Source organism: Delphinus delphis, chromosome 9, assembly GCF_949987515.2.
Source record: "Delphinus delphis chromosome 9, mDelDel1.2, whole genome shotgun sequence".
NCBI lineage: Eukaryota > Metazoa > Chordata > Mammalia > Artiodactyla > Delphinidae > Delphinus > Delphinus delphis.
In genome coordinates, this window is record NC_082691.1 from 60,393,099 (window position 1) to 60,420,937 (window position 27,839).

The following is a 27,839-nucleotide window of genomic DNA, read 5'->3' on the forward strand; positions in this document are numbered from 1 at the left end:
ACTTTCTGGAGGTAAACAGTGTAATCATTGCGTAAACGTTAAGGAAGACCTATTCATCTTCGAGGAGCTGAGACCTGCAAACTGGAGGAGCAGTGGACAGGCTTGGCCAGAGTAACATCTGACCCCTAAAGGAGAGGTCACACTAGGGCATCAGATAGATTTTGTCCTGGGGTTCCACGTGTAATACGTGAATGTGATCATAGGTTTGCCAGAGGAGATTACATTGAACCTTCCTCATGTAATTTGTTCATGCTCTCTTTTGTTCCCCAAATAGACTAATTCTCTCATTAATGATTTACCTTTTGGGGTTGAGTATTATCCTTTTTTTAATCTTTTTAATTGTCACCTTATCTCTTAAATAATACCTACACTATTGTCTGTCAATTTTTGTCTTAAACATTGAGTATTTGTATATTAATATGAACTCAGACCACCCTTCCCTGTGGAAAGGAGGGCAACAGAAGACACCTTTTGGTTGTTGTATGACGTTGCTTAAGGCTGACCATGTCTTATGGGTATTCGGGCTTTCGTTTCAATCTCATCATCCCATTCTCAAAACCTGCATGCCGGGAAGCATTTTCATACCTGATAGAAGCTATCCACTTGCCGTACATAACCAGCCACTTCAGGATCATATTTAAGGACCTTCCAAACTTTTCTTTCTGCCTTCTTATAATCCTGGGATCCTTTCCAGTTCATGGCCATCAAGGAGCGCTCTGTCAGGGGAGCTGCCACGATGATGTCCAGTTGGCCATTGTAGATTAGAACCTGAAACGAAATTGAGCCGTGAGCAAATGCAGGATTCAGCAGGGGAAGCCAGTCAATGTATCTAGGTACAGATAGTGCACACAAGAGACAAAAGGGAATGTTAGCTGCTCTGGGGCGCTGCTCAGAGACGCCAACCCAGGAACTCAGTAGGGTCACTTTCTTCCAGTTGGCTACATACACCAACAACCTGAAATAAACTCAAGCCTTGTCTCAACCACTGCATTCTTCCAAAAGTATGATTCTTCATAGGAATCTGCAAACATCTCTCTTGTTGCAAAAGCATTTGTGCTGTATTACCCAGCAATATAGGTTTTACTTGGATGTATGGCTATGTTAAGGAAGAAGACTGTGGTTACAGTTCAGTGGAACTAAGGAATGGTACACACTGGGATTGTCATGAAGCCTGCATTTGATTATTTTCACTTTTCAGGCCCTGCAGCAGCTGGCAAGCTGGGCATTCCCTCGTGGCTGCTGGTAATCCGTGTTGCTTTCCCCTCCTACATTTCAGTGACAACTACAATTTTTTGAGGCAGACAGATAGATGCAGGTGCCTCAAATTTGTTATTTGTTGGAGGCAACCATGTCTGCTATGCCACTTCCAAAGACCTCCTTTCTTAAATAGGATAGCCACTTGTCAAAAATGAGGAATGTCCTTCAAAATACCTAAGATACATTTTTTTTTTAGCCAAGTTGATGGGTACTATAGGAGAAACTCTGAGGCAACTCTGGTCTTTTCTTCCCAAACAGCTTTCAAGATATTCAGATAATACCCAATGCTGCTGAAGTTGTGAAGCTACTGGGGGCAGTGTGAATGGCATTACTCTTCAGGAAAGCAACCATCACTTTTTAAAGCAAAGACTTTATAATGTTGAGACTTTGTCCCAGTAATCCCAGTTTGTGGAATAAACTCTATGAAAATGAGCCCAAAGAGATAAAAAATATATATATTTAACAATATTCACTGAAACTTTATAATGACAAATTTGAACACAGTCTAAAAGTTCCATATTAGTGAGTGGTCAAATAACCACGGTACAGAAATTCTATGAGATATTGCAAAGCCATTTAAACTGTTGGACTACAAAGTTGTCACCTCATTCTCCTTAAGTCCAGCCTCTTTCACCTGAACTCAGGAGATGGCTCTCTTAAGCTTGTGTTCCTCATCCCATTTTTCATTCCATAAGTGCACATTATGGGGCTCACTGCCCTGCTCTTTGGATCTGTGCTCTTTACTGCCTGTTGATAAAGTCTGAAAATTATTGCCTCATATACTATATCCATCTTATATCTGTTTATAGTGTAAGTGCAAACTCAGTGGATGATAATGCCACAAGAAGAATTCTGATTTAAAAAAAAAATTGTTCATCATCAGCTTTCTCACAAAATAGCTGTGGTTCATTTATTCTCTGTAAATAAAAAAATTTTTTTTTCTTGTAAAAATAAATAAACTGTTGGACTAAACCACGAAGCAATGTGGAAAATGCTTATCACATAATGTTAAGTATGAAAGCTGAATGCCAAATATATATCCCAATTATGATATATAAAATTGACATACTTATTTACATATATGGAATGAAACTTTAAAAAAAAGGAATAGAGTTGATTAATTTTGGTGGTGGAAATCTGAGTAATTTTCCCCTTTGTTTTCTACTCTCCTTAGGCTATTTTTCACACTTGTTGATTCTCATAAGGTATTGTCACTCCACCACCAACAAAGAGATTTTCTTCAACTCCATGCTACCTTTGATCTATTTGGAAGCTCTGGTTTGACTCAAGTGAAGACCTTAGGTTGAATCCTCAAACTGGATATAAAATGTTTCACTGCATGTTTCCATCTCTGCCCTCCTGGTACAGGCTTCTTAAAAGGCTTATACATAATTAAAAAGCCCAGGACTTTTACACACTCCAAATCCTCAAGCAGCAGTGGGCCAGGATTCAGCCTAAGATGAAAGAGCCCTGGGCCTCACCTATAGGAACACAGGGTCTTTCATGTTACTCAGTCCTCATCACCACATCCACTCTCCTATGAAGAACCCCCCCTTACAGAAAATCCTGATGGATTTAAAGCCTTTTTAAAAAACTCAACTATAGCAATAAAAATTTGCATTGTTTATACAAAGAAATTGCGTCAAAGACCTTGAATACTTATGGCCCATGCAAAACTCCTACAGCTGTTTTGCCAACAGTATGGAAACAATTACACATGATCTGTACCAGGAAACAAGGCTTAAATACTTCACCATCCTAGGAAGGCCTGATTATAGCTGATTAACGAAGATAATCATCTATAAAGTAATTCTTCTAGAATTCAGTGAAAAGATGCTGATTAACTAGCAAACACACAAGTGCATGTAGCCATCTTTCTTCCTTGTGGCTACTCTATGAAGCTTGCATCTTTCTGAGTGTCATCAGGATATTGTTACCTTACTATCATCAGGATATTCTGAAACTGGTTTGAATTTTCATCTTTGAGGGATGATAGCAAACTCCACAGGTTACAGCAAAAACAGGCTGATAATGTACAGCATTAGGGTACACGTTTGTTGAAATGAATTGAAACGAAGCCCATCCCTGAGCCATTTCCCTTGTTTTTCAAGACATCATAAACAAGAATACTAACACTCCAGAATGAGGCAGTGAAGGGATGGACTGCGTAATTTTGTGCATGTGATGTGCAGAAAGCCTACTTTTGGGGGCAAATGGAAATCTTTCCTTTGCAAAGCAAGGAAAACAGTTTTAACTACTAAAGGGCACGTAAGTCAAATGCAGCAAAAAAAGAAATCAGGTTAATGATCAAGCGAAGTGATTTCAGAGCTGGCATTTAAGGCTGCCTCAAATATAAGAATTCCAGAGCTTCTATTTTTATCTAAATGTCACATTTACTCTCTTCAGCCCCCACAGGAATATCCCAGTTGGGTGCCTCCAGGGCTGGGTGAGTGGGTGAGATATCCCAGGATCCGGTGACAGTGAGCTGAGAAGCCAGGTGGGTGTAGCACAGGGCTGGGTGGTCCTGAAGCCGGAGGGCACGTGTTGGCCACCCACATCCTGAGTGACAGAGAAGTTCCAGGACAAGGCTTAAACCGCAACGGGTTGGCCACTTACGAAGGATCTGCACACATTCGCCCACTTCTTCCTGGTGGGGTGATCTGTCCCGGTTTGCCCTGGACGGAGGAGTTTCCCAGGATGCAGGGCTTGCAGGCTAAAACTGGGACAGTCTGGGGCAAACCCTCCCCTGAGGCTTGCTGGTATTTTAAGCAACAGGGTGTAAAGACAGAGAGGTGGAGACAGAAATGAATGCAGCTTTTAGCTACGCTTCCCTTGTCAGGAGTGACTCTAACAAAACAAGGGGCAGGGAAAGCGCTGGTTGGAGCAGGTTTCCAGGGACACAGCAGGCAGCACCCCTGAACACCCCTGAACAACCAGTGTCCTCACTTTCCTTTCTGGCCAGCTGTGAGGCCTCAGTTAAAGAGCAGAGGCACTCTTTTTAGAGAATTTTCTTTTCTTTTACTACTTAGAGGTCTGACTGGTTAGTTTGTTGAAACTGATGGTGATGCGAAGACACGGAAAAATACTTATTAAAAAAATCAATGAAAAACTATGATCCTACTGTTCATGCTCTATAATTACTATATTTTAAAAGGATGCTTCAAACTTGGGAAAAGAATACATCAAAATACTAGCAGTTAAGGTAGTCAAAACATGGGCGATTTGTTTTAACTTGGCTATTTTCTAAGTTTTGGGGGTATGTTGGGAGGCTTCCAAAACGAAAAAATAATAAAAAGAACAATAACACTAAGAGGTTGGACACCTCAATTTGGCAAAAGATGGGTCTTTATTGGGGAATAATTTGTGCTAACTCAAGTATTACCAGCTCTCAGTTCTTTTCATGACAACTAGGTAAACAGCATAACTTTAGTTCAATCATAGATGATCTTAAAAACTCATTCCAGAATTCAAGCATTTACAAGAGATGGCACTAGGCGATTTGGATTACGAGCATCCCTCTCTCTCTCTTTTTTTTTCCAAAAGGAAGAGATGAGAAAATCATTTTTTTAATGTTCTTTACTTTCCAAAGTGTTTTCATGTACACATAGCTTTATTCACATCCAGCTTCACAGGGTGGGGATGAGACGTATTACAGGGCCTGCCTCCACTTTACTGTAAAGGAAATCGTGACACAGGGAGGTGTCAGAATGCATCCTAGATCCCACAATTCCAAACTTCTTCCTAAAACGCCTTAAGAAAGGAGCTAAATTCCTGCAAACAGCAAGCATTTACTGACTCCCCACAGCTACATGTTTAAGTGCTACTCCAAGCCTTAGGAAACAGAGAGTTGGTGGAGAAGGAGACATAGTTCACATCTCCGGTTCAGAAACAATCTCATCTGTTTGTCCAACTCTGGAGACATCTCTCATTCCTCACTTTGACTCTATGGACCAGGATGTGTGCAAGAACATTACTCAGCTGGCAACAGATGCCTGACTTCTGTTATAGGGACTGGCCCTCATTAAGCAGCTGTGGAACAGCATCAGCTCCTGAAGAAGAGAGATCTCTTAGCCCTCACTCCACCTGCAGCCCTTGCACGGTGCCTGACACCCCATAAGACATATGGACACTTGTAGAGTACAGGCAATTATGCTCTTTAAAGGCTTTCTGTAATGCTGTATACTGATTGCCCTTTTGTTTGGCCCAGGTCCACTCCCCCTTCCCCTGGTAACTGTATTCCCATTCCCTCAATGGATACAGCCCTAGCGGAGGCTGGCGACCAGTGTTCTTCCTCCTCTATGCAAGGGATGAGCATGTGACCTAAGCTAGGGCACTCAAATGCTCTCTCCCTAGAATTCGGATTGTGGACAGAATGACACAGGGTTCCCTGATGAGTCTGCCCATTAGTTTTGCTACTTGGATCCCCAGAGTTTTCCCTGGTCCCTATCTTTCCTCACTCTAGTTCTTCAGTTTGTCCATGAATTCTGTGACCTATCCTGTCTTCTGACCAGTTCTTTTCATGCTTCAAGTAACCACAGTTGCTGCTGTTGCTAAAAGCATGAAATCCAAACTCATACACCATTGGACCAGTGCCTCACATGCCCCAGCATGCAGTAACTGGGAATTCTTGGACATGTGGTTTAACCTCCATGAGTTGTGGTTGCCTTTCCTGAACATGTAGATGTAAGACCTACAACTCACTGTAGTGAGAATTAATGAGAAAATATGAACAGGGTTCTAAGCACAGCACTGGATACAAATTGGGGGAGTTAGGTAAATATGGTCCTCCTCTTCAAGTAGGTTGATAATGTGATAATGACTTGGAAGACTGACTCAACAAAGAACTTCTTCTAGAATAAACCTCCAAAATATGCATATGGTCTTTCTGTGTCAAATACTTGGTTGTCAGTCTCACTCTTTTAGACAAAGGCCAACAGTAGGAGGGAATCCAGCCAGGGTAAACCTGAACTCTATGTACTCAAATGCATGAAATAGCATGCCTTTCATGACTAATTTTACACACATTGGGCATGGTGTCTCAGCAGTCTTTTCTTGGTACTCAGAGCCATAAGTCTATAAATTACCCGTTAAAAGGAACTTGTAATTTTGAAGCATCCCAAGGAATTTCCCCATACCTAAATGCTAGAAAAGTATGGTTAAGAGTATAGCTTTTAAAAGGACATTTGGGAATAGTAGAACTCTCTCATTGTTCTAATTAAGTTGCAGGAACTGTGCTAAGCATTTTATATCCATGATTTTACAACACCCCCAGAAGGCAAGTGTTATTTATGCCATTTTAGGAGCAAAGGGACAGAGATGCAGGGAGGTGAGCCAGCTGGTAACAGAGATTCAAGTTCAGATCTGCCTGAGTCCAAAGTGTGTGCTTCTAACCCCTCTTCCACACTGCTCAGTGTATTCCGCTCCCTCCACTGCTCCCCCGCCCAGAGAATACACTGAACAGGTGGTTTATTCTTTGTAATTACACATGCAAGGAGCAAACTTAAATGTAAGCATGACTCTTTGGAATGAAGGATACATGTTTATAGTTAAGAGCACAGGCTCTGTAGCTGGGTTTGAACCTAGCTCTGCCACTTACTAGCAGGATTATCTTGATTAAGTTACATAGCCTGTCTAGAGGTCAGTTTCCTCATCTGTAAAATGGATAGAAGAGAAACATATATGAGAGAATTACACAACATAATGCATGTAAGCTCTTTGTGTCCCAGGCACATAGTAAGTGTTCAGTTAACATGAGCTATTATTATTATTGCATTTGAATAATTCAACATAGCTATTCAAATAGCTCCACAATTTCCAAATGAGATGTTACCTGTGGATTTCAATTGTGATTTTGGAGGTAAGAGTTAGAATAACGCTTAGGATGGCAAGAGTTCTAACGTAACTGCAATAGGTCATCAATTTCATAAAACAAATGGCAGGGGCTTATAAAAGTCGTATGACACTTGCAGACAGGAGTCTTGAGCTCCAGCCCTGGCTCAGTCTCCCAAGACCTGTGCTACTGAGTGCCTTGGAGCTGTCATCTACTCACTCTGAGCCTTAATTTTCTCCTCTGTGAAGTGGAATATCTATATCCTAGAGTTCTTGGGAGGACCACATGGGATACTAGTTATAAAAATATCCTATAAGCTGAAGAGCAAGGTTTTATTATTGTTTTTGTTACTCTTTATTAAGAATAATCTGAAAAATAAATTTCTATTGTGGTGTGCAAACGTTTTCAATTGGCTGCATTTAGCTTGCAGATATATTCATCTAGGTCCACATGGTGTTGTTATTGTTTTTGCAATTAGATGCTGTCATTTAAATACCCAGACATCTGACCACGCCAGGACTATATTTCCACTCGGCTATGATGAGTGCAGGCTGTGCAATAGTTATCTCCCTAAGACACAGTCCTACCCCTTCCTGAGTGTCCTTCCCTCACCCCCAACAGAGGTGCAAGGGCAGCTGTCATTTATTCAATGCTTATGCTATCGTTCTTCTTAGAAGAGAAACATATTCCTCTGTATCTATGTCTCTGTCACGGGTAGAAAAGAAAGATCAATAGGTCTCAATCCAACTCTTCTCATTCATTTCATTTTCTTCAGCTAAGTTTCACTTCCATGTGAAATGGAAAGGAAGTGGCCTTTTGTCTGAGCTGGAGAAAAGAGTTCCTGTTCACTTATACATGGAATGTGTTTGTTTGTTTGTTTAATCTGCTCATGTGAAATTTCTATTTATCCAACAGTAAATCTTTGTGGTGAGCCTAAGGATGGGCACCAAGAGAACAGACATGAAAAGATGTGACCCTGTCCTCCTTATACTCCAGATATTTTTTTAACTTTTCAATATAGTGAATAATCAAAAGAGGAAAAGCAAGTTTACTCTTTCGTTCTCTAAGTTTTCCTTAAAAAGAGGACTTAAAAAAAGTCAGTTTCACTTAAATCTTTCTAAAATCTAAATCATTTTAACATTTCAAACCATAAACTTTTCAGGTTCTGGATGTACATAAATCAGTAGTTTTTTCATGGATTTCACCCTCTCAGCAAGAAAACCTCCCTCTAGGAAAGACCTAGTGAAAAGAATCAGATGATGATTAACCCTTATTTTACACAGTATAAGCTTCTGAAGGATAAATATTTTCCAGGCAGATATAAAGCAACCAATTGTGTCCGCTAAAGATAGCTGCACGCCAGTTTACCTGCCAACTCAACTAAAAAGATCCCACACCCTTTAAACTCAGATTTTGACTTCAAGTAAGTTTGGGGGACAAGGGATGATACTCAAAGGGGAAAAGAGACAACTGTGTTTTTGATGGTGCCTGCGAACACTTGAAAGAAGGGGTTTGGGGCAAAAATGTATATAAATGTGCATTTTGTTATATTTTCATTGTTGCCTGTATTAAAGCATAAGCCTGAAAATAAATCACATTAGGCCCACTTTCTGGTCTAAACTTTACCTTTTTAAAAATCCAAACTGAAACACACGTGTTGCTGACGGAGAACACAAAGCATTTCTCTTTAAATCCCTGATAGCTCCCCTACTTATTAGGAAAATTACAGAGATGCCGCAGAAGGAGGCTTTGGTCTCTCAGCACAACAGGAAAGCAAACTGAGCTTTTGTGAGAAGGCTGGATTTTTGTTGTTGCGTTTTTAGACGAAAGATTTATGCTTATATTTTGGCCCATTTACAATCCATCATAATACTTTGCAGACAAAGTTATGCTCTTTTCCCAATGATCCAGTGACCTTAATCTCTAACATTTTGTGGTTTCCTGTTTGGGGAAACAGCCTAAGCTATTCCAGGCTGCACAGCATTCCCAGTTGGCTGCTGTCTGTCTTAGTTTTGAATGTTCTCCTGTTCGCTAATCAAAAAAAAAAAAAAATTTTTTTTAAAAGAAGCCTTCCCTACAGATGCTAAATCAATGAAACTCCTACAAAGCAGCCCCCCACACTTCCTCTTCTGGCTGCCTTACCTATCATTCTTCTATTACAAACTCCAACATAGCCAGGAGTTCTCTCTGCCTGGAGCAATTAGCATGACCCGCCAGTAACTTTCTCCCAAATAGAAGAGAATTAATTTCATTAATATCCAACTCAACCCAGGGCAATCCCCAAGGGTTTCTCAAAAGCTCAGCTGCAAAAGAAAAACAATTTCAGCTATATAGTATAACGTTTAGCAATTTTCCCCACTGGAGGCAGAGTTGTTATTCTTCCAGGGACAACGCCTGGGCCCCAGTTGCCCGTCACTCGCACTTTTGGCCCTACTTCTTCCTGGTGACTTTGCAGGGATATAGGGCTATAACACTCAGGAAGCCTGAGTCCCCTGGGCCTGCCTGGAGGAGACTGTGGTAGAAAAATAATGCCAGCATTGAATGAAACAGTAGTCACTTCTGCAACCAAGCCGTTCTTCAAATGAGACATACTTTGCTTCCAAGTTTAAGGAAGACAAAGAAAGAGAGAAGATGGACTTAGAATAAACACCCCCGTGTTCGTGCCATTCCCCTACCAGCTGGTTTTGCCAAGATGAGTAAAGAAAAATGAGAGTGGGGCAGGGAGTTTGAGTGAGTGTCCAGTGGTTACACAAATAATAGTGAGTGTCCAGTGATTACACTAAGAAAATTATTCCTGCTTTCTTGCAACTTAACTCTAAATAATTTAGTTGCTTTCGGAATGGAACAAGAAGCAAAGCCAACTTGAAAAAAATCCAGTGAGCCATCACTCCAACCCAGGGATCTTTGAAAAAATTTTAACTACCTAGAACAGCATAATTAACATGACTTTTAATAATGACCCAGAATAATATTTTCCTCCCATTTGAATAGAAGAGTCCTGGGGCCCACTCTAGGGGGTCCTTTGCTCTGCTTCTTGTTTCACGGTCTGTTCTCATAGCCCTTTTCTGATCCCCTCACCTCTAACCATCACCTCTCACCTATTGTCCATCCTCAGTAACTGGATTTAATGAACTCAAAGTGCTCCAGGAGCAGGCCTGCCTCTCCCCCAGACAAGTCTCTCCAGAGAGGAGTGTCCTCCCTGGTTGTCAGAATGTCAGCTTCAAGGTCATGCCAAAGGTCCTCTCCAAACACTGCCCCATGCTTGCCAATGTTATCACTCTACTAAAGAAGTGGGCTGAGGAACCAATTTCTTTATCTTTCCACATTATTAAATGTACTTAATTAACCAGTACACATTTGCACATAAACCAAACCAACAAGAAACAGCCCCAAAAAGCAAACAAGAATTGCTATAATTTATAATAGTTAAGTCTATAGGAATTGACTCACACTCATCAATACAGTAGCCACTGGCCACACGTGGCCAGTGAGCTCTTGAAATGTAGCTAGTCCAAACTGAGATGTGCTCTAAGATACACATTGAATTGTGAAGACTTAATACAAAGAAAAGAATGTATAATCTCTCAATAATTTTTAATATTGATTAAATGCTGGTATGATAACATATTGGATATACTGGGTTAAAGAAAAGATGTTATTAAATTAATTTCATCCGTTTCTTTTGATATTTTTAATGTGCCTTCTAGAAAATTTAACATTCTATATGTGACTTGTATTTCTATTGGACAGCAGCCATATACTTTGGATTTGGTATATCCTGCAAAGAAAACTGGTCCCTTTGTCAACAGCTGCCAGATGACAGCAGTAACTTCCAAGGACAGCCACTCTTAGAGGAGTGATCTGCAGTTCATGAAGCTGGATTAAGCAAATCAGAAAGAATTTCCTATGGAGGAGTGGAAGATGCTCCTACAGTCTCAATCATTACAACAGGAATAGGTAGGAGCTATCAAGTCAAGTCCCCCTGCCAGCTCCCTGTTCCCCAACATTATCAACATCACTCAAGTTCAAAAAAACAATAGTTGTCGCCATAAAATTGAATGGATTCACCAAGGATTTTGAGGGTGAACAAAACCTGAAAGCTGAGCCCCTGCCACTAAACAGTGTCACTGCTGCCCTACTACCCATTGTGCCCAGGCAAGACAGGGAATGATCTCCCTGCTGAAGTTTTCCTGAGGGCCAGCTGAGAGCAGAGTGGTCTTGTTGCAGGAGGAATGCTAAACCACCTGGAAAAAGCATTAATTTAGAGGAACCTGGAAGCTCCCAAAGGAATATAAACAGTGGGAAGGGAGGCCTTAGAGAGGCCGTAGAGCACTCACCAAGCAGCAAGGTGCAGCTCACTTTGCGACCCACTTCTCCCATAATAAACTTTCCTTCTAGCTTGAGAAAATTCTAGTTCTCTGTGGATGAAGATTACTTTGCCTTTCTCTTAGGAGAGGACTAGAGTGACAGTAAGTAGGCCCTCATCCAAAGAGCCAGACAGGTCACTTCTACAAGTCTAATTCCTACCTGTTGTTATCAATCTCCAGGTGAGTAGCAAAGTCAGTGAAAAGCTTCCAGCCAGGCTGATCTCACAAAAGCAAGCAAGTGGCTGGTTGTACAGCTTACTTTTCTTTATCAAAAAGTTTTTTTTAAAAGTCTAAGTGGTGCTCTGGCCTCTTTATGTTTTCATCTACATGGGAAAACCTGGTATCAGTCAGGTTGCAAGATTCTCTGCCCCATACTCTCAATAGTGATATTCACCAAGGTCCCCTCATTACTCTGCAATTAGGGTTTTTTTGGTGGTTTTTTTCCTCCCCCAAACACAACTCCCCCTTATTTGGTAAGGAAAGCATCCCTTTCCCTTTTCTTCCTAGAGAACGTCAAATGGTCTCAAAAGGATTGTACACATCCCTGTAGCAAATAGGGGGACTGTCAGGGGGCTGAAGAAACAGACTTGAAGGTGCAGTGAAAGGAGCACCAGGTGAGGAAAATCAAGACGGAGGAGGTCAAGGGCTCCTGCCCAGAGCGATTCTTTCGAAAGCTTGGTTGAAGGTTCTTCTGGCTTTCATTTAGTCACATGCCATTCGGCACAAGGACACTGTGCCGGGTGCTGTTACCCAGTGACAACACTAGAGAGCCGCTCATAACAAGTAAGTAGATAGCACAGGCTGCCCCATTGGGGGGGGGGGGGGGGCGCAGGGTTAGATGACTTCTACAGTGCAGGCCAGGCAAATCCAGTAGGGAAAAGCCCCTAGGAAGAGCCCGAGAGTTGTGAATGTGGCTTCCTTAGGCAGTGGGAAGTATGTGAACGCTGCTCTCCTTACTGGACTACAAGGCCAGGGCCAAAAGCCACGGAATTAAGTCATCCACATTCAGATGGAAGCAGAGGAAACTGCAGTGCAAAGACCCCTGGGCCTGGAGGCAGATCCTGTGGCAAATAGACTTAAATGATGATGGTGATGATGATGACTGTGATTAGGAAAACCCAAACCCAAACCCAAACCCAAACCCAAACCCAAACCCTGGCTCTATCACATCTGATGCGACTATCGTAGAGAGCAAATAAGCGCCCTAGTGCCAATCTATCCATTAAACACGAGTAAAGCTTATTTCTTAATTTCCTTTTTTTAAAAAATAAAATATTAATGTACACTATTTTCCCCCCACACCCCAGGGGACGGTGGTTGGCACACGCTACTTTGAAGACCACTGGTTTCCAACAATCCAATCTTTTAGAACATGTTGGCATTGTTTTGCATCTTCTGTTATACTAAGACACAAGAAATAAAGACTGAGAAGCTACTGCAGCGTGGTGACATGATTGCACAAGAGATATTCCTCATTGTTTCCAGAAAGCAATACTCTTCTCACGCTTTCCGTATTTATCTTTTCAAAGTAAAGTCAACTGATGTAATTGCCTGTGTTTCATACCAGCTGGATTTCATAGCAACTGGATTTAAATGTGTGTTTCTTAGCTTGTTGATTTTTAGGTCCCTGGAATCTACATAACAAATGGTATCACCACTTAATATCTTTCTTCTTGTAACACCCTCGCTCTGCTGTATTTGGGTGGCTCCAGATTAAATTCTACTTTTATGTTGCCATAAATCACAAACGTACCTTCTAATGTTCTGAGCATGAGGTACCTTCAAACAACACATCAACAAGCAAAGCAATTTGAAATAAACCAATTCACACAGCAGAATATATTATCAAATGGCTTAAAGAAATAAGTAAGAGTAAATAAAAATATATGCTGGTTCTCATTTGAGTATTTCATCCCAACATCAGCTTAAAGGACAAACAAGAAAAGGCGTCAATAGCATGGCAATTTGGGGTGAAATCAAAATCTGTTTAATAATTTATGGGTATGCTTTTTTCCTTTTATTCATTGAAATGCTTAAAAATCAAAGAAGCCCAGGAGAAGCATGCCTCATTAAAAAAAATTACTGCTGGGCTTCCCTGGTGGCGCAGTGGTTGAGAGTCCGCCTGCCGATACAGGGGACACGGGTTCGTGCCCTGGTCCGGGAGGATCCCATGTGCCGCGGAGCGGCTGGGCCCGTGGGCCATGGCCGCTGAGCCTGTGCGTCTGGAGCCTGTGCTCCGCAACGGGAGAGGCCACAACAGTGAGAGGCCCGCGTACCGCAAAAAAAAAAAAAAAAAATTACTGCTGTTCTTGCACTTGGATTATAACTAAAATAGGTAAAAGTAATTCACAAGGAACTCGACAGTGTAACTGATTTTCAAATGCATACTATTTTTATTTGCCTGCAAAATGATGATTGCTTATTGATAGTATGATTACATAAAACACATGTCCCAGGATTAGCTTCCCTCTCTTCTGTTATGCTTCCCTAAAAACTACTCCCTCCTCACAGAAGTTTTTCACAGAATGGTACTGGCATTCTCTTTATGGTCTTCAAAGGGTTTGAAAGAAAAGTGATCATATCAGATTATAGTCAACAAAGCTAGACTTTCCCCATCACGGTCCGATGGAAGCTCAGAGTCCAACTTAGCAGTTGAATCGGACCCAATTAAGTGTTAAATTTTTATTGGTACGCTAGACATTTATCAAATCTAGTTTCCTGGCACTATCACCATTGACATTTTGCCATCAGAAGATGTTATGAAGGAAAATGCCACAAGCAATTAAAATGACTGCTAAAATGACTTAGATTTACTAGAAAAATTTACCTTTCAAACTTCTAAGTCACATCCATTAGCCAGGAATTGCCCATTTCTAAAAGAAGAGCTTTTGATAGCCTAGGATAAGTAAATAAAACTCCTGACGAGCTGGGTGTTAAGATTTCAGTCTGGTGGTGAAGCTGAGAAGCATTAAGATCCTGAATTCTGAAGATGCAATTAGTTGAAACTTAATGAGCTGCAGAATGATAAGTGACAGGGAAATGTAACTTTATATTTACAATTTCCTGACTAGATGAACTTTTAAACACAGCAAACTAAGCCCTACCCAAGGGCAATTTAACCTTTGAAAGCAAAAGCATATGGAGGTATTAGCCTTTGGAGATGGTACCTCTTAAAACATCAGTGGCCTTCCAGACAACTTAGCAACAAGGGCAACCTCAATCCAAGGGCAACATTTTGCTTTGGATCCAAATGGCCTCTAGAGCTGTAGCTCCTGTTTTTTTGAAATAATGGTTTCATACAGGAAATACACCACACACACACACACACACACACACACACACACACACACACTCACAAACACACACTCACATTCTCTCTCTCATGTACTCTTAGTCTTTGAAAATATAGCTTATATATTTTTAGGAAGGCAAGAGCTGCAACCAAACAGAGAAATGGAGGTTGGAAACATATTCAGAATCTCTAGCAAGAATCTTCATAAGAAAATGTAACTTCTTTATCATAAAGTACTAAGGACCGGGGGACTTCTACAAAGAACACGGGATTCAAAACCAATAGCTTTTATGGGGCATGGGCTGCATTTCCTAGATTTTAGAGATGCCCTATCCCTATCTATCTGTCCATCTATCTATCTATCTATCTATCCGCCCGCTACTATATTTTATTACTTTGAAAATCAGGATACATCTTACAATCAGTGTATTTGTTTTTGTTTTTTAAAAAATGCTGCTTAAAAGAGGAAGGAATATAACATGCATAATATAATCAATAGTAACTGGAGTGGTGAATTATTTGCACTTACTAAAATTCAAATAAGTTTACTATAAAGACAGCTTATGATGTAAATGAACAGATCATCTGTCTTCTTTCTGTCATTCTGTCCTTTCCCCACCCCTTTCCTTCCTTCCATCCCTCCTTCCTTTCTTCAAAGTTTACGGCACACTACTATGTGTTAGTTGCTATACTAGGCAACTAAATCAGAACCTTTGGTGGAGGGGGTCGTAATTAAGTATTGTTTAAAGCTTCCCAGGCACTTCTAATGCAAAGAGAGCAATGTGAACCACAGCTGAAGTGGAAGGACAGTTTAAGAATGGTAGGAAAACAGAAGATTAAGGGAAGTAAAATGTTCTAAGCAACATCTACTCTCTGTGAAGCCTTTTATTACTTCCTTTGTTCCCAAGACAATTCTTCTTTCATTATTAACGTTTGTTGAGTGCCTACTATGTGCCAGGCACAGTGGTAGGCCCTGGGTACAGAGTGGTGAACAAGAAGGTAAGATGGCTGCCCTTACACGGTTTGTTGTCTATGAGATAGAATTTTACAGATTAGGAAGTGAAAGGGAGAACTTCAATTCCAGGCAGCTTGACTTCTGACACCGAACACATTTTAACATCACCATCAGGGAGTTGTAACATAATTTGCAAGTAAATTGGCTACCCACCAATGAGCATAGAGAGCCAGGTAGAAAAAGATTATTTTAATTACCTGCTATTTTGGATTATGTAATCAATGTCTACCAGCGAGGAAAACTGATGGAATTCTCTGTGAGAGCAGATCAGTGTCCTTGCCTCCACCACAATGCCTCATAATTCTCTGAAGTATGCTGAGGGACTTTAAAGTCATGGCCATACTAAGCAGCCCACATGCTCACAACATGGTCAATTAAATCTCTGCAAAGCACTAATCACAGTCTACCTCCTTCAAAATTTTATTGTATATATTATATATACACCAAAGAATGTATTATAACATATCTGTAGGTTAGGAAGTATAAGAATAAATATACATTCACAGATGTACCAGCCACCTTAAGAACTAGTATAGTACCAATATCACTGAATCTACCCAGTGAACTTCTCCCCTATCCCCACCCCCGTCTGTCTACCCCACAGAGAGAACCACTATATAATACTATTCCATTTATAGGCAATATCCAAAACAGGCAAATCCACACATACAGTAGATTAGTGGTTTCCAGGGGGTGGAGGGAGGGAGAAAATGGGAATTACTGCTAAAGCATAAGGGGTGTGGGGAGAACATGACAAAAATATTCTAAAATTAAACAGTGATGATGGTTGCAAAAATTTGTGCATATTTAAAAAACTACAGACTTGGGGCTTCCCTGGTGGCGCAGTGGTTGAGAGTCCACCTGCCGATGCAGGGGACATGGGTTCGTGCCCCGGTCCGGGAAGATCCCGCATGCCGCAGAGCGGCTAGGCCCATGAGCCTGCATGTCCGGAGCCTGTGCTCCACAACGGGAGAGGCCACAACAGTGAGAGGCCCGCGTACCACAAAAAAACAAAAAACAAACAAACAAAAAACTACAGACTTGAACATTTTAAATGGGTGAATTCTGTATTATGTGAATTATATCTTCAATCAAGCTGCTAAAGAAATAGTATAAAGAAATCCTGCATACTCTTTATGTAGCCTTCAAAATATTAACGTTTTAAATAACCACCATGCAATCATCAAAACCAGAAAATTAACAGTGATATTTTCTTGCTACAGATTTTATTAAAAAATTTCCACTTGTCCCTTAATAACCTTTTTCTGATCCTGGATGCAATAAAAGGTCACATGTTATATATATTTAGTTGTAAAGTCTCCTTAATCCCTCAGTGTTTGTGTGTGTGTAGGTACGTGTGTGTCATTCATGTTCTTTGACAAGTACCAGCCAGTTATTTTGTGGCTAAATTTGTCCCCTAATTTGAGTTCGTCTGCTGTTGCCTCATGATCAAATTCATTCATTTTTGGTAACACACATTAGTGTTGTTGTGTCCTTCTCAGTGCAACATATCAGGAGGCACAAATGTTGATTTGTCCCATTACTGGTGATGTTAACTTAGATCCTTTGGTTCATATGCTAGACTTCTCCACTATAAAGCTACTATTTTCCCCTTCATCATAAATATTTTGAAGGAGGATACTTTGAGGCTATGTAAACATTCTGATTCTTATCATACTTTCACTAACTGATGTTAGTATCCACTGATGATTCTTTCCTGAAGCAATTATTACTGTTCTATTTGTCAAATAATGATTTTCTATTCCATTATTTCTTACACATTTATTAATTGGATTTTTCTCCCATTCATTTTTTATTTGTTTACATCATCATGAACTCTGACTTTAAAGGGAATGCATATTATGTTTTATAGAACAGAATAATGCTTACTGGTAGATTTTTATTAGGTCAAGAAAGTCTCATACTATGGTAGGCTAAATAATGCCCTGTCACAACATATCTAGTCCTAATCCCTGGAACCAGTGAATGTTACCTTATGCAGAATAAATAAATAAATTAATTAATTAATTAATTTAAAAAATAGAGACTTTGCATTTGTGATTAACTTAAGCATCTTGAGATGGGGAGATTATCTAGGAGGTCCTTAAATGCAATCTCATGTATTCTTCTAAGAGGGAGGCAGATGATATTTGACCACAGAAGAGGAGAGGGCAATGTGACCACAGAGGCAGATGTTAGAATAATATGGCCACAAGCCAAGGAAGGCCAACAGCCACCAGAAGCTGGAATGGATTATCCCATTACAGCCACCCTATTGACACCTTGGTTTCAGCCCAGTGAAAGTGACTTTGGATTTCTAATCTCCAGAACTGCGAGAAAATAAATTTCTGTAGTTTATGCCATCAAGTTTGTGGTAATCAATTAGAGCAAGCATAGGAAATTAATACAGATACTATTCCTCGTTTGCTAAAAATTTTTATCCTAAGTGGGTTTTAATTTTATCAAATCCACTTTTTTGCATCTATTAAGATAGAAAATTTTTCTCTTTTAACATTTTAGGTGGTAAATTACATGATAGAACTTCTAATACAAAAATATCCTTGCATTCATGGGATCAACCCAACCTGATCTTTTTTATTCACTGGTGGATTAGGTTGTATTAATATTCTGTTTAGGATTTGTACATATATGCTCATAAGTGACGTTGCTCATTGTATTGCCTTTGCTCCTTTGTCAATGATCAGCTGACTATATTTATGTGAGTCTATTTCTGGGCTCTCTATTCTCTTCCATTTATCTATTTGTCTGTTCTCCAGTCAATACTATACTGTCTTTTTTTGTGTGTGTGGTACGCGGGCCTCTCACTGTTGTGGCCTCTCCCGTTGCGGAGCACAGGCTCTGGTCACACAGGCTCAGTGGCCACGGTTCACAGGCCCAGCCGCTCTGCGGCATGTGGGATCTTCCCGGACCGGGGCACGAACCCGTGTCCCCTGCATCAGCAGGCGGACTCTCAACCACTGCGCCACCAGGGAAGCCCTATACTGTCTTAATTATTGCAGTTTTATATTAAGTTTCCAAGTCAAGAAGTGTCATTCATCTGACTTTGTTCTTCTCCTTCAATACTGAGTTGGCTATTCTGAGTCTCTGCCTTTCCATATAAACTTGAGAATTAGTTTGCCAATACCCATAAAATAACTTGCTGAGATTTTGGTTGAGATTTCATTGAACGTGTAGATCAAGTTGGGAAGAACTGACATTTTGATAATATTAAGCCTTCCTATTCATGAACATGGAATATCTCTCTATTTATTTAGTTCTTTGATTTCATTCATCAAACTTTTGTAGTTTTCTGCATATAGGTTTGTACATAATTTGTTGTATTTATGCCTAAGTATTTCAATAGTTTTGGTACTGATGTAAATGGTTTTGGATTTTTAATTTCAAATTCCACTTGTTCATTGCTGGTATATTGAAAAGTGATTGGTGTTTGTATATTAACTCTGTATCTTGCAACTTTGCTATAATCACTTATTAGTTCCAGGAGCTTTTCTATTGATTCTTTCAGATTTTCTACATAGACAATCATGCCATCTTCACTTATTCATTCTCCAATACTTTTATTTTCTTTATATAGAGCTGAGTTTCCGATCTATAACATTATCCTTCCCTGTGAAGAACTTCTTTTAACATAATTTGCAAGGTAGGTCTACTGGCAATAAATTCCTTCAATTTGTACTTGTCTGAAAACATCTTTATTTCTGCCCCCTTTCTGAGGGACAGTTTCATAGGACACAGAATCCTAGGTTGGTGATTTTTCTTCTCTCAACTCTTCAGATATTTCATTCTCTTTTCGCTTGCATGGTTTCTGAGGAGAAGTCAGATGTAATTCATACCTTTGCTTCTTTATAGGTAAGGTGTTTTTTCCCCTCTCTGGCTTCTTTCAAGGTTTTTTTCTTTATGTCTGATTTTCTAAAGTTTACATATGATATACCTAGGTGTCGTTTTTTGGCATTTGTTTGTTTGGTGTTCTCTGAGCTTCCTGGATCTGTGGTTTGGTGTCTGACATTAACTTGGGAAAATTCTCAATCATTATTTCTTCAGATTTTGTTTCTGTTCCTTTCTCTCTTTTCTTTCTGGTATTCCCATTATGCATATGTTACATCTTTTATAGTTGTTCCACAGTTTTTGGATTTTCTGGTTTTGTTCAGTCTCTGTTCCCTTTGCTTTTCAGTTTTGGAAGTTTCTACTGTCATATCCTCAAGATCAGCAATTCTTTCCTCAGCCATGTAGTCTACTAAAGAGCCCATCAAAGGCATTCTTCATTTCTGTTACAGTTTTTGATTTCTAGCATTTCCTTTGTCATTCTTTCTTAGAATTTCCATATCTTTGCTTACATTATCCATCTATTATTGTATGTTGCCTACTTTTTCCACTGAAGCCCTTAGCATATTAATCATAGTTTGCAAAAATTCCTGGTCTGATAATTTCAACATCCCTGTCCTATCTGACTCTGGTTCTAATGCTCGTTCAGTCTTTTTAAAGTGTGGTTTTTGCCTTTTAGTATGCCTGGTAATTTTTTGTTGAAAGATGTACATGATGCACTGGATGGATACAGGGTACTGTGGTAAATAACCCTTTTGTAACATGGTGGTAAGATGTGGGGGATGGGAAGCATACTAGAGTCCTAGGATTAGGTCTCAGTCTTTTAGGAGCCTATGACCCTGGACTGCGAACCTCACCAGTGCTTTGCAGTTGCTCCCCCTCACCTCTTAGGTGGGACAGCATAGCTAAAGGCAGCTGGAATTGGGTGTTTCCTTTCCCCCACATGGAAGTCTAGAGCTGAAGTTGAGTATTTCCCTTCCCACAGGTAGATCAGGCTCTGATAACCCCTCAGTGGGTTAGGCTGTGGTAAAATAGCTTTCTGAGGGCAGGCCTTGTTACAGAAAACAAAATGCTCTGGTGTATTTCAAGGTGGTTACTTTTACCTCCTCCTGCCATAAGCAGAAGGAATTTTTCACCAGTATTCACTGTGAAGACATTGCAGGACTCCTGGACATAAAACTACAAAAGTGGGGGCTTCCTCCCATGACTGGATTCCCCTGGAGTTTTTAAGGCTCAGGCTTATCCCCACTGAGCCTCCAGTAATTCATGAATTACAGCTCAGGTTTTCCTATCCTGGCACTGGTTCTTGTGGAGGTTTCTGCTCATGGATTTCTGCTTAGAAAAGTGATTCTCTGTACCCACCTGTCGGTCTCTCCTGTTTGTGAAGTAGTTTGCCCTGTGATGACTTCACTTCTCTCACAGGTCTAAGAGGAGTTGTTGCTTTTTCAGTTTGTTCAGCTTTTTACTTGTTGTTAGGACAGAATGGTAACTTCCAAGTTCCTGACATGCCAGACCGGAAACCAGAAGTCTGTCAAGTCTTTTTTACTTTTGTGTTTTCCATGGTTTTTTGTATAACTTTTGTATGTAGCAGGTGTTTAAAGGCTTCTGCTGAAATGTGTTGAACATCATCAGTAATAGCTTATATTTTCAAGCACTTTCTAAGCACCAGTCATTGTTTTAAGTGTTTTATCTACATAATCTATTTAAACCTCATAAGAACTCACCTGTAAGTACCATTATTATTCCCATTTCACAGATGAGTAAGCTGAAGCACAGAGTGTTTTAAGTATCCTCCCCCAAAGGAACATAGCCAGTGAATAGTGGAAACAGAATTCAAACTCAAAATGTCTAACGTGAGAACCCATGCTTATAACCACCATGTGCTATGGACCCAGGTAACTCCTAGAAATCGTGATAATATTTAACCATGATCTGATTTAATCATGAATTCCAATAGTCCAACAGATTATTTCTCACTCTAGTTGTTCTGGAAACTGCTAAAATGATATTCCAATTTACCACCTAAATATTTGAAATTACTGAAAAGAGGATGACTTTGAGTACACATCCCCTGTAGGTCTTTACAAGAAAAGGATTATGTTTTCACATAGTCTGTACAGAAACTGATGTACTACACCCTTGTTCTTTTAGTTCTATTAGTTTCCAGAAACTGATGAAGGTCTTCCTCAGCCCATCAGATATTCCACATTGCATAAAATGAATCTAGTACTAGAAAGAGACTTCCATGTTCCTATGAATAGAAGCATGTGCACTATTTTCTATGACAAATTACTACTGAGTCTTACATAAATATAACCTTGAGGGTACTAATGTTTTAAGCCAACCTAGATTGTTCTGATTCCACTGCATACACATTGAGGTTCACCACCATTAACAGACAAGCCAAGGATAATCGCTGCCCTGTGGGCTATGCAAGCTGTAGCCATGGATATGCGGTCTGTTTCAGCAACAGCCACTTTTTGGTCTGCAGTCAGACTGACTGCATACTTTGTTCTCTTTCTTTCTGGAAACATGGTTTATCTGCACCACTAATCTATTCTCTTTTTCTGACAACTGATTCAGAGTTTGAAAGTTTAGAAAACATTCTGATTTCATTGGAATTCACATTGATAGGTTTAGGATACATGGGAAACAGAAACAGATATGTTTAAATATCAAGATGCAGGCTCATCTTTAATCAGCATATTCTCCCTTATCAAGCAAGTGGACACTGTATGGCGATCAGCCAATACCAGGAGAGTTTACACCATCAGGTGAACTACATATCTCACGCTATCCTCACTTGGCTGAGAAAGCAATCATACTCTAGTTAAATTTATACAGTGAGAAAACCTATCTTGCAAGGGCACAGAAAAATATACATGGGAACTTCCTTACCTGCTCTCCACTCAAAAAAACCATTTTGCATTCCTTAATGTTACATTATAGCCCAGTGTTTACATCTTGAAAACATAAGTGCTAAGCTCTTTTTGGTTTAATAAATTTGTGGATAATAAATACCTGATGGATTATGAACAAGTTTATTAGATATATTTTTGATAGACCACTAATTTATAGAACTGAATTTTCATTCATTCATTCATTTATGTGTTACTGACATCTGCTCAAGGCTGGTGCTATGACTGACAGCCCACAATGGCAGTACAGTGTGCTAAGTGTGACCACAGCAGTAGAGAGCACATGGTCTGAGACCTCAGAGAAGAGGACAACCTGAAGGTGCTCAGAGAAGGCTCCAAGCAGGCAAGCACTAAGGGCTACTACATTTCCCTGACAGAACCAAACACAAGAGTGGCTGAAATCCTGACCTCATCTAGTTAGGCCCTTTCTTGCCTACAAAGTAAGTATTTCATGAAGTTCTGCAGGTATATAATGGGTGTGTAGACTCTGCATGCCATTGGCCTTAGATTATTTTGAATAAAAGTTGTATGTCTAGGGCTTCCCTGGTGGCACAGTGGTTGAGAGTCCACCTGCCAATGCAGGGGACGTGGGTTCGTGTCCCGGTCCGGGAAGATCCCACATGCCGCGGAGCGGCTAGGCCCGTGAGCCATGGCCGCTGAGCCTGCGTGTCCGGAGCCTGTGCTCCGCAACGGGAGAGGCCACAACAGTGAGAGGCCCACGTACCGCAAAAAAAAAAAAAAAAAAAATTGTATGTCTAGGATTCAAACTCTGTGTACTAGAGGCAGGATCAGAAACTAGGTCTTCTAGGTCGGGCATATTCTAAAACACAATCTCGTAAGGGTGTATTAGGTCAAGGGCTCCCTGGGTAGTACTGAAGGTTGTGCACTGAACAATCCCAAGATACACTATTCCTAACATAGACATTGTTGAAATGTGTTTTCCTTATGTCAGAAAATGGCAGTAAAGAGTCTGGTTCAAATAAAAGCAGTATATTAGGACAATTTTTGGACAGATAGAAATAAAGTATCTTGAGGAGAGGTTGCCTTTTGTCTGATTCATGTGCTGGTTACTGGTGGCCCTGTTTTTTGTTCATTCCAAACATTACTCTTGCCTCTGCCAGGAAACAGAGAGAAAGTGGATCACCTCTGGTGGTGATCTTCTCTATCATAACACACTTATCCTGTTGAGCTACCCCCAGACCATGCCTAGGACATATGCTAACAGTTCTGGAGGATCAGAGGAGGAGGTAAGAAGAGAAATAAAGGGGAAAGAAATGCACAGGATGACTGTCTCCCTGTCACCTGCTCATGGTGTCCTTCCCTCACAGTGAGAATTCGAGGGTCCACAGTTCATTTGCTTGAACCTCTGGTACCACCAGCAGCAAATCAAGCAGAACATCTCAGTCAGATAACACAGTGATTTACTTTACATGCCTCGAAACAGTGACCTTGTCTCATTCAACGCTTCAACCTGACAGACTAGCACAACATTTGGCTTAAAGCCGGCCCTGAAGAAACTGTGATTGAGCAACGTGAATGAATGCAATTATCAAGCAAAAAGCATTTTTGGAATAACCAGTTGATTTCATTTATCCCTGACTTCATTGGGATTAACATAATAAAGCAAACAATAAGGGAAAATTGGCTTACACAAGGTCAGTCATCTTCTCGGCTCTGCTCTCTGTCTATTTTCAAGAAATGATGAGAGGTGTCATGTGCCAAAGAGAATTTCATTTTTAGGAACTTTCGGGGGAAAGTGATTTAATTAGAAGGAAAAAAATAAAACTTTTAATTCAAAGAAATCAAACAATGCAGCAGTTGTTGCTTACATTTGCAAGATATCATAAAAGTAAAAAAAAGGCAGGAGTCAAATTAAGAATAAAAGAAGGTCACTTCTGCTTTGGGTGATCTGAAAAGTTCCTAAAATAGACAGTAACTAAAGTTAAGTCTCTTACCTTATAATTATTCATGATTTCAGTTAACCATGGTTTCACTGACTTTACTGTATCTTCTCGCAAGTACTTTTCAACTTTGTATCCATCACTAAAAGCCTGGTTTCCCACGTGGATGGCTTGTCTCACTTGTGGGAGGGACAAAAATTTCCCGTAGTAACTTTGGTCCTCAGGTTCCTGGCATCAGAAAAATATTAGGGAAAACGAGTGGGTGGTGGGAACAGTACTCTGGGGAAAGCTTCAAATTTCTCCTAACATATATCACAATGAACAAGATGTGACACCACTATTAACTGGTCTCTACCCTGAATATTTTAACTTGGGGGGTTGGGGAAATTCAATTTTACCAAGCAAATCTGGATGACCTGATACTCTTGGAGCCAGTATCCAATTTGCAAATGCTGGATTTTTCCTTTTTGTAACAACAAAACTTTTGTGATCTGTAACTCCAATTAAAAACCCCATTCAAGGCAAAAATAGGAAAAATGAAGAGGCGAGATTATCAAAATCAATTTGCTCCTTGTTGGAGGCTCTCGGAAAAGAAGGTGAAATGGACCACAAGGGGCCAGGGAGGTGATGTGGTGGATTAAAAGCTGAGGATTTCTTTTTCGTGCTCTGCCGTTTATTAAAACCACACACACAAAATTATCAGCTGACCATAATTTAAGGAGGAAAATATATCAAGTGTAAGAACAGATGATACCTTATGAAGGACATAAGACAAAAGAGAAGTTGTCCATGAGCCTTATTTTTTAAAAATACTGCATAAAAGTCTCTGTAAGATTCATTACGCTAAAAGAAAAAAAAAAGGAGTAAATGCTGTTTTTAAAAAGTTACAAAAGGATAAAAAAAAGAGTTTGAAATCAACAATTTTGTGAATCATCAATATTTTTTGCTAACTGTGAATACATTCTCTTTGTAAAGAAAAAAAATTAATCACAAATTTTGCTTCTTTATTGCCTAGCATATGTTTTTCTCTTGGTAGAATCTAAATCCAAAACCACAGGGGTTGGCAAATTCCATTGAAATTAGCTTTATATTTTATTTACAAAATAGTTAATAAGTAAGGCAATTTTAAAAACAGAATGTATTGTGATATCCACTAGACATGGTTATACAAATCCAAATCCCCAGTCTGGCTCCCTCTATCTTATTTGATTAATTCTACCCAAAAGGCATCAAATTTTGGCCCACTTTTATGAAAGAAACTATTTGAATACTTTGAGAAATATTCCAGAGGGCTTAAAGTGAGGGCCGTACTGAATGCATGAAACATCTTAAGTTAAAAGTAAGACAAAGCAAATATTTTCATAAAGGCTTTGGCAGTTTGGGTTATCCAAGCTGTCTTAAGTACAGAACAAATAATGTGGGCATTTTCAAGAAACTCACTACAGGATTGGAGCTCTGGGACCTGATACCCAGAACTGCAACCCTGGCCTGTCTCCTTCACAAAAGAACTTCTGTATAACAAGCTCTAGTGGGGGGAAACTGTGTTAATCGGAGATTTTTTTTGAGTTATCTGGAATATCACACACTCTCAATGGTCAGATTATAATGTATACAACACTGGCAGGGTAAAAAATCCTATAGATTAGTATACCAAATAATGCAATAGGGTTTGGACATGTTTGTCTAGTGTAAAGTCAGCTCTCCTATTTCTTAAATTGGAGGAAGTTTGGTTTTGCCAGAAGTTTTAAGTAAACACTATTATGTTTTTTAAAATTGTTGTCATTACCGTGCACTGCAAAAGGTTGTAGTAATTAGAACATCCTGTAACATTCTCGAAGTAGGAAGGCTCGCTTATTAACTCACCATCTAGCAGCTTATCCAGTAACTAGGTTGGGAGAGAGGGGAGAAAGGAAGGAGGAAAACATCAGGGTGGGTAAAAATATACAGGCATTTGTCATTTCATTTATTCAATAACTGTTTCATTCAACAACCACTTCCCACACATCTTCTCTGCGCTATAGACACTGTCCAAGGCATTGGGGAAACAGCAGTGAACAAGGCAGGCCGAAAATGCTCCCTCATAGAGCTTATATTCTAGAGGGTATGATAAACAAGCATTCACAGGTAAAATATGCAGTGTATTAGAGAATGATAAGGGCTAAGGAGAAAACTAACAAGGAGAAGGGTACAGGAAGTGCCGTGGGTGCCTGTGGGGTGTGTGTGCCTGGGTGGTGGGTGTGGGGGACACTGCAGAGAGGAGGAAACGGGTCTCACTTAGAAGGTGGCATTTGAGTAAAGACCTGTTGGAAGGAAGGAAGCAAGCCCGGAAGACATCTAGGAAAAGAACTTTCCAAGTAGAGGAAACAGTGAGCCCAAAGGCCCCGACTGCGGGAGTGAGTCTTGTGGGGAAGGGTTACCGTAACACGATCATTGACCACTCACCCATGTATGAGGAGACAGGGCAGAGGATATGGACATACACCCAGGCGCTTGGAACTGGTGGAAGTTATCTTTGGACTGCTGACATTGAAAAGCTGGTCATCAGCTGAAGGTGAGAGCAGTCAGCATAGTTGTGTGCTTTTCTCAGGTCATGTTGAGCTGCACAAAGGCAGGCATGGAGTGGTAGAGAGGGGCATCTAGCCAGGACTGTGGTTTGGCCAAAGGAGTTGGAGGAGGTGCAAAGGGGGGCCGTAGGTGGGGAATGTATGTAATGACTGAGCTTGGGTTTATGTTGGGTAATTAGAGAAATTAAGACCTGCAGGGGTAGGGGACCATGAAGAGGTAGTAGGATCCGTGGACTGAAAGACAATGGGGTTGCAGGACTGTAATTCAGAGAAGTGAGCTGGGAGGAAGGGAGGTGGCAGCTGGGGGAAGACGTTTGAATCTGTTGAATCTGAGATTGTGGAGTGATTGCTGGCTTTTTTGCAGGGGGTAATGGGAATAAGCAGCTAAGGTAAAGAGAACAAGATCACTAAATGAGAGGAGACTAAGAAATTGAGGGACCAAGTATTAAAAAGATCATCCATGTGGAGACTTCAGTCACCAGAAATGATGACAAGAGTAATGCTGGAAAGTGACACTGAGGCAGGAGCCAAAATATTCAGAGAATGAGAAGGCGAACACCAGGGGTGTGTGTCGGGAGAGAAGCTGATCCCTTCAGCTCCGACTTACCACTCTTTTATTAACTAAATCATTTTAAGGGATCAGAACATCAAAAAGGCTTTATTATTTAGGCTTGAGATTTTGACATTTGTATTCTCTTGGGTTTCAGGATTTCTTGGAGTCTTGTATTGCATAACGTGAAACACATTTTACCACTACTTGATTACTTTCCTAAGTATCATTTCATCTATTTCCTGTGAAAAAGCAAAAGTCTTTTCATTTATCACACAAGATTTTGGACCAGTGGTCACAGA

At 40.2% G+C, this 27,839-nt stretch overlaps 1 protein-coding gene across 1 annotated transcript in view; it reads right to left on the reverse strand.

Annotated features, from left to right (window-relative positions):
- The window catches only part of CPVL (carboxypeptidase vitellogenic like), a 101,279-nt gene that overhangs the window by 25,337 nt on the left and 48,103 nt on the right, over positions 1 to 27,839 (reverse strand). The window contains 2 exon segments of the mRNA XM_060019921.1: positions 586 to 768; positions 24,478 to 24,651. Coding sequence (XP_059875904.1) covers positions 586 to 768; positions 24,478 to 24,651 — 357 coding nt within the window.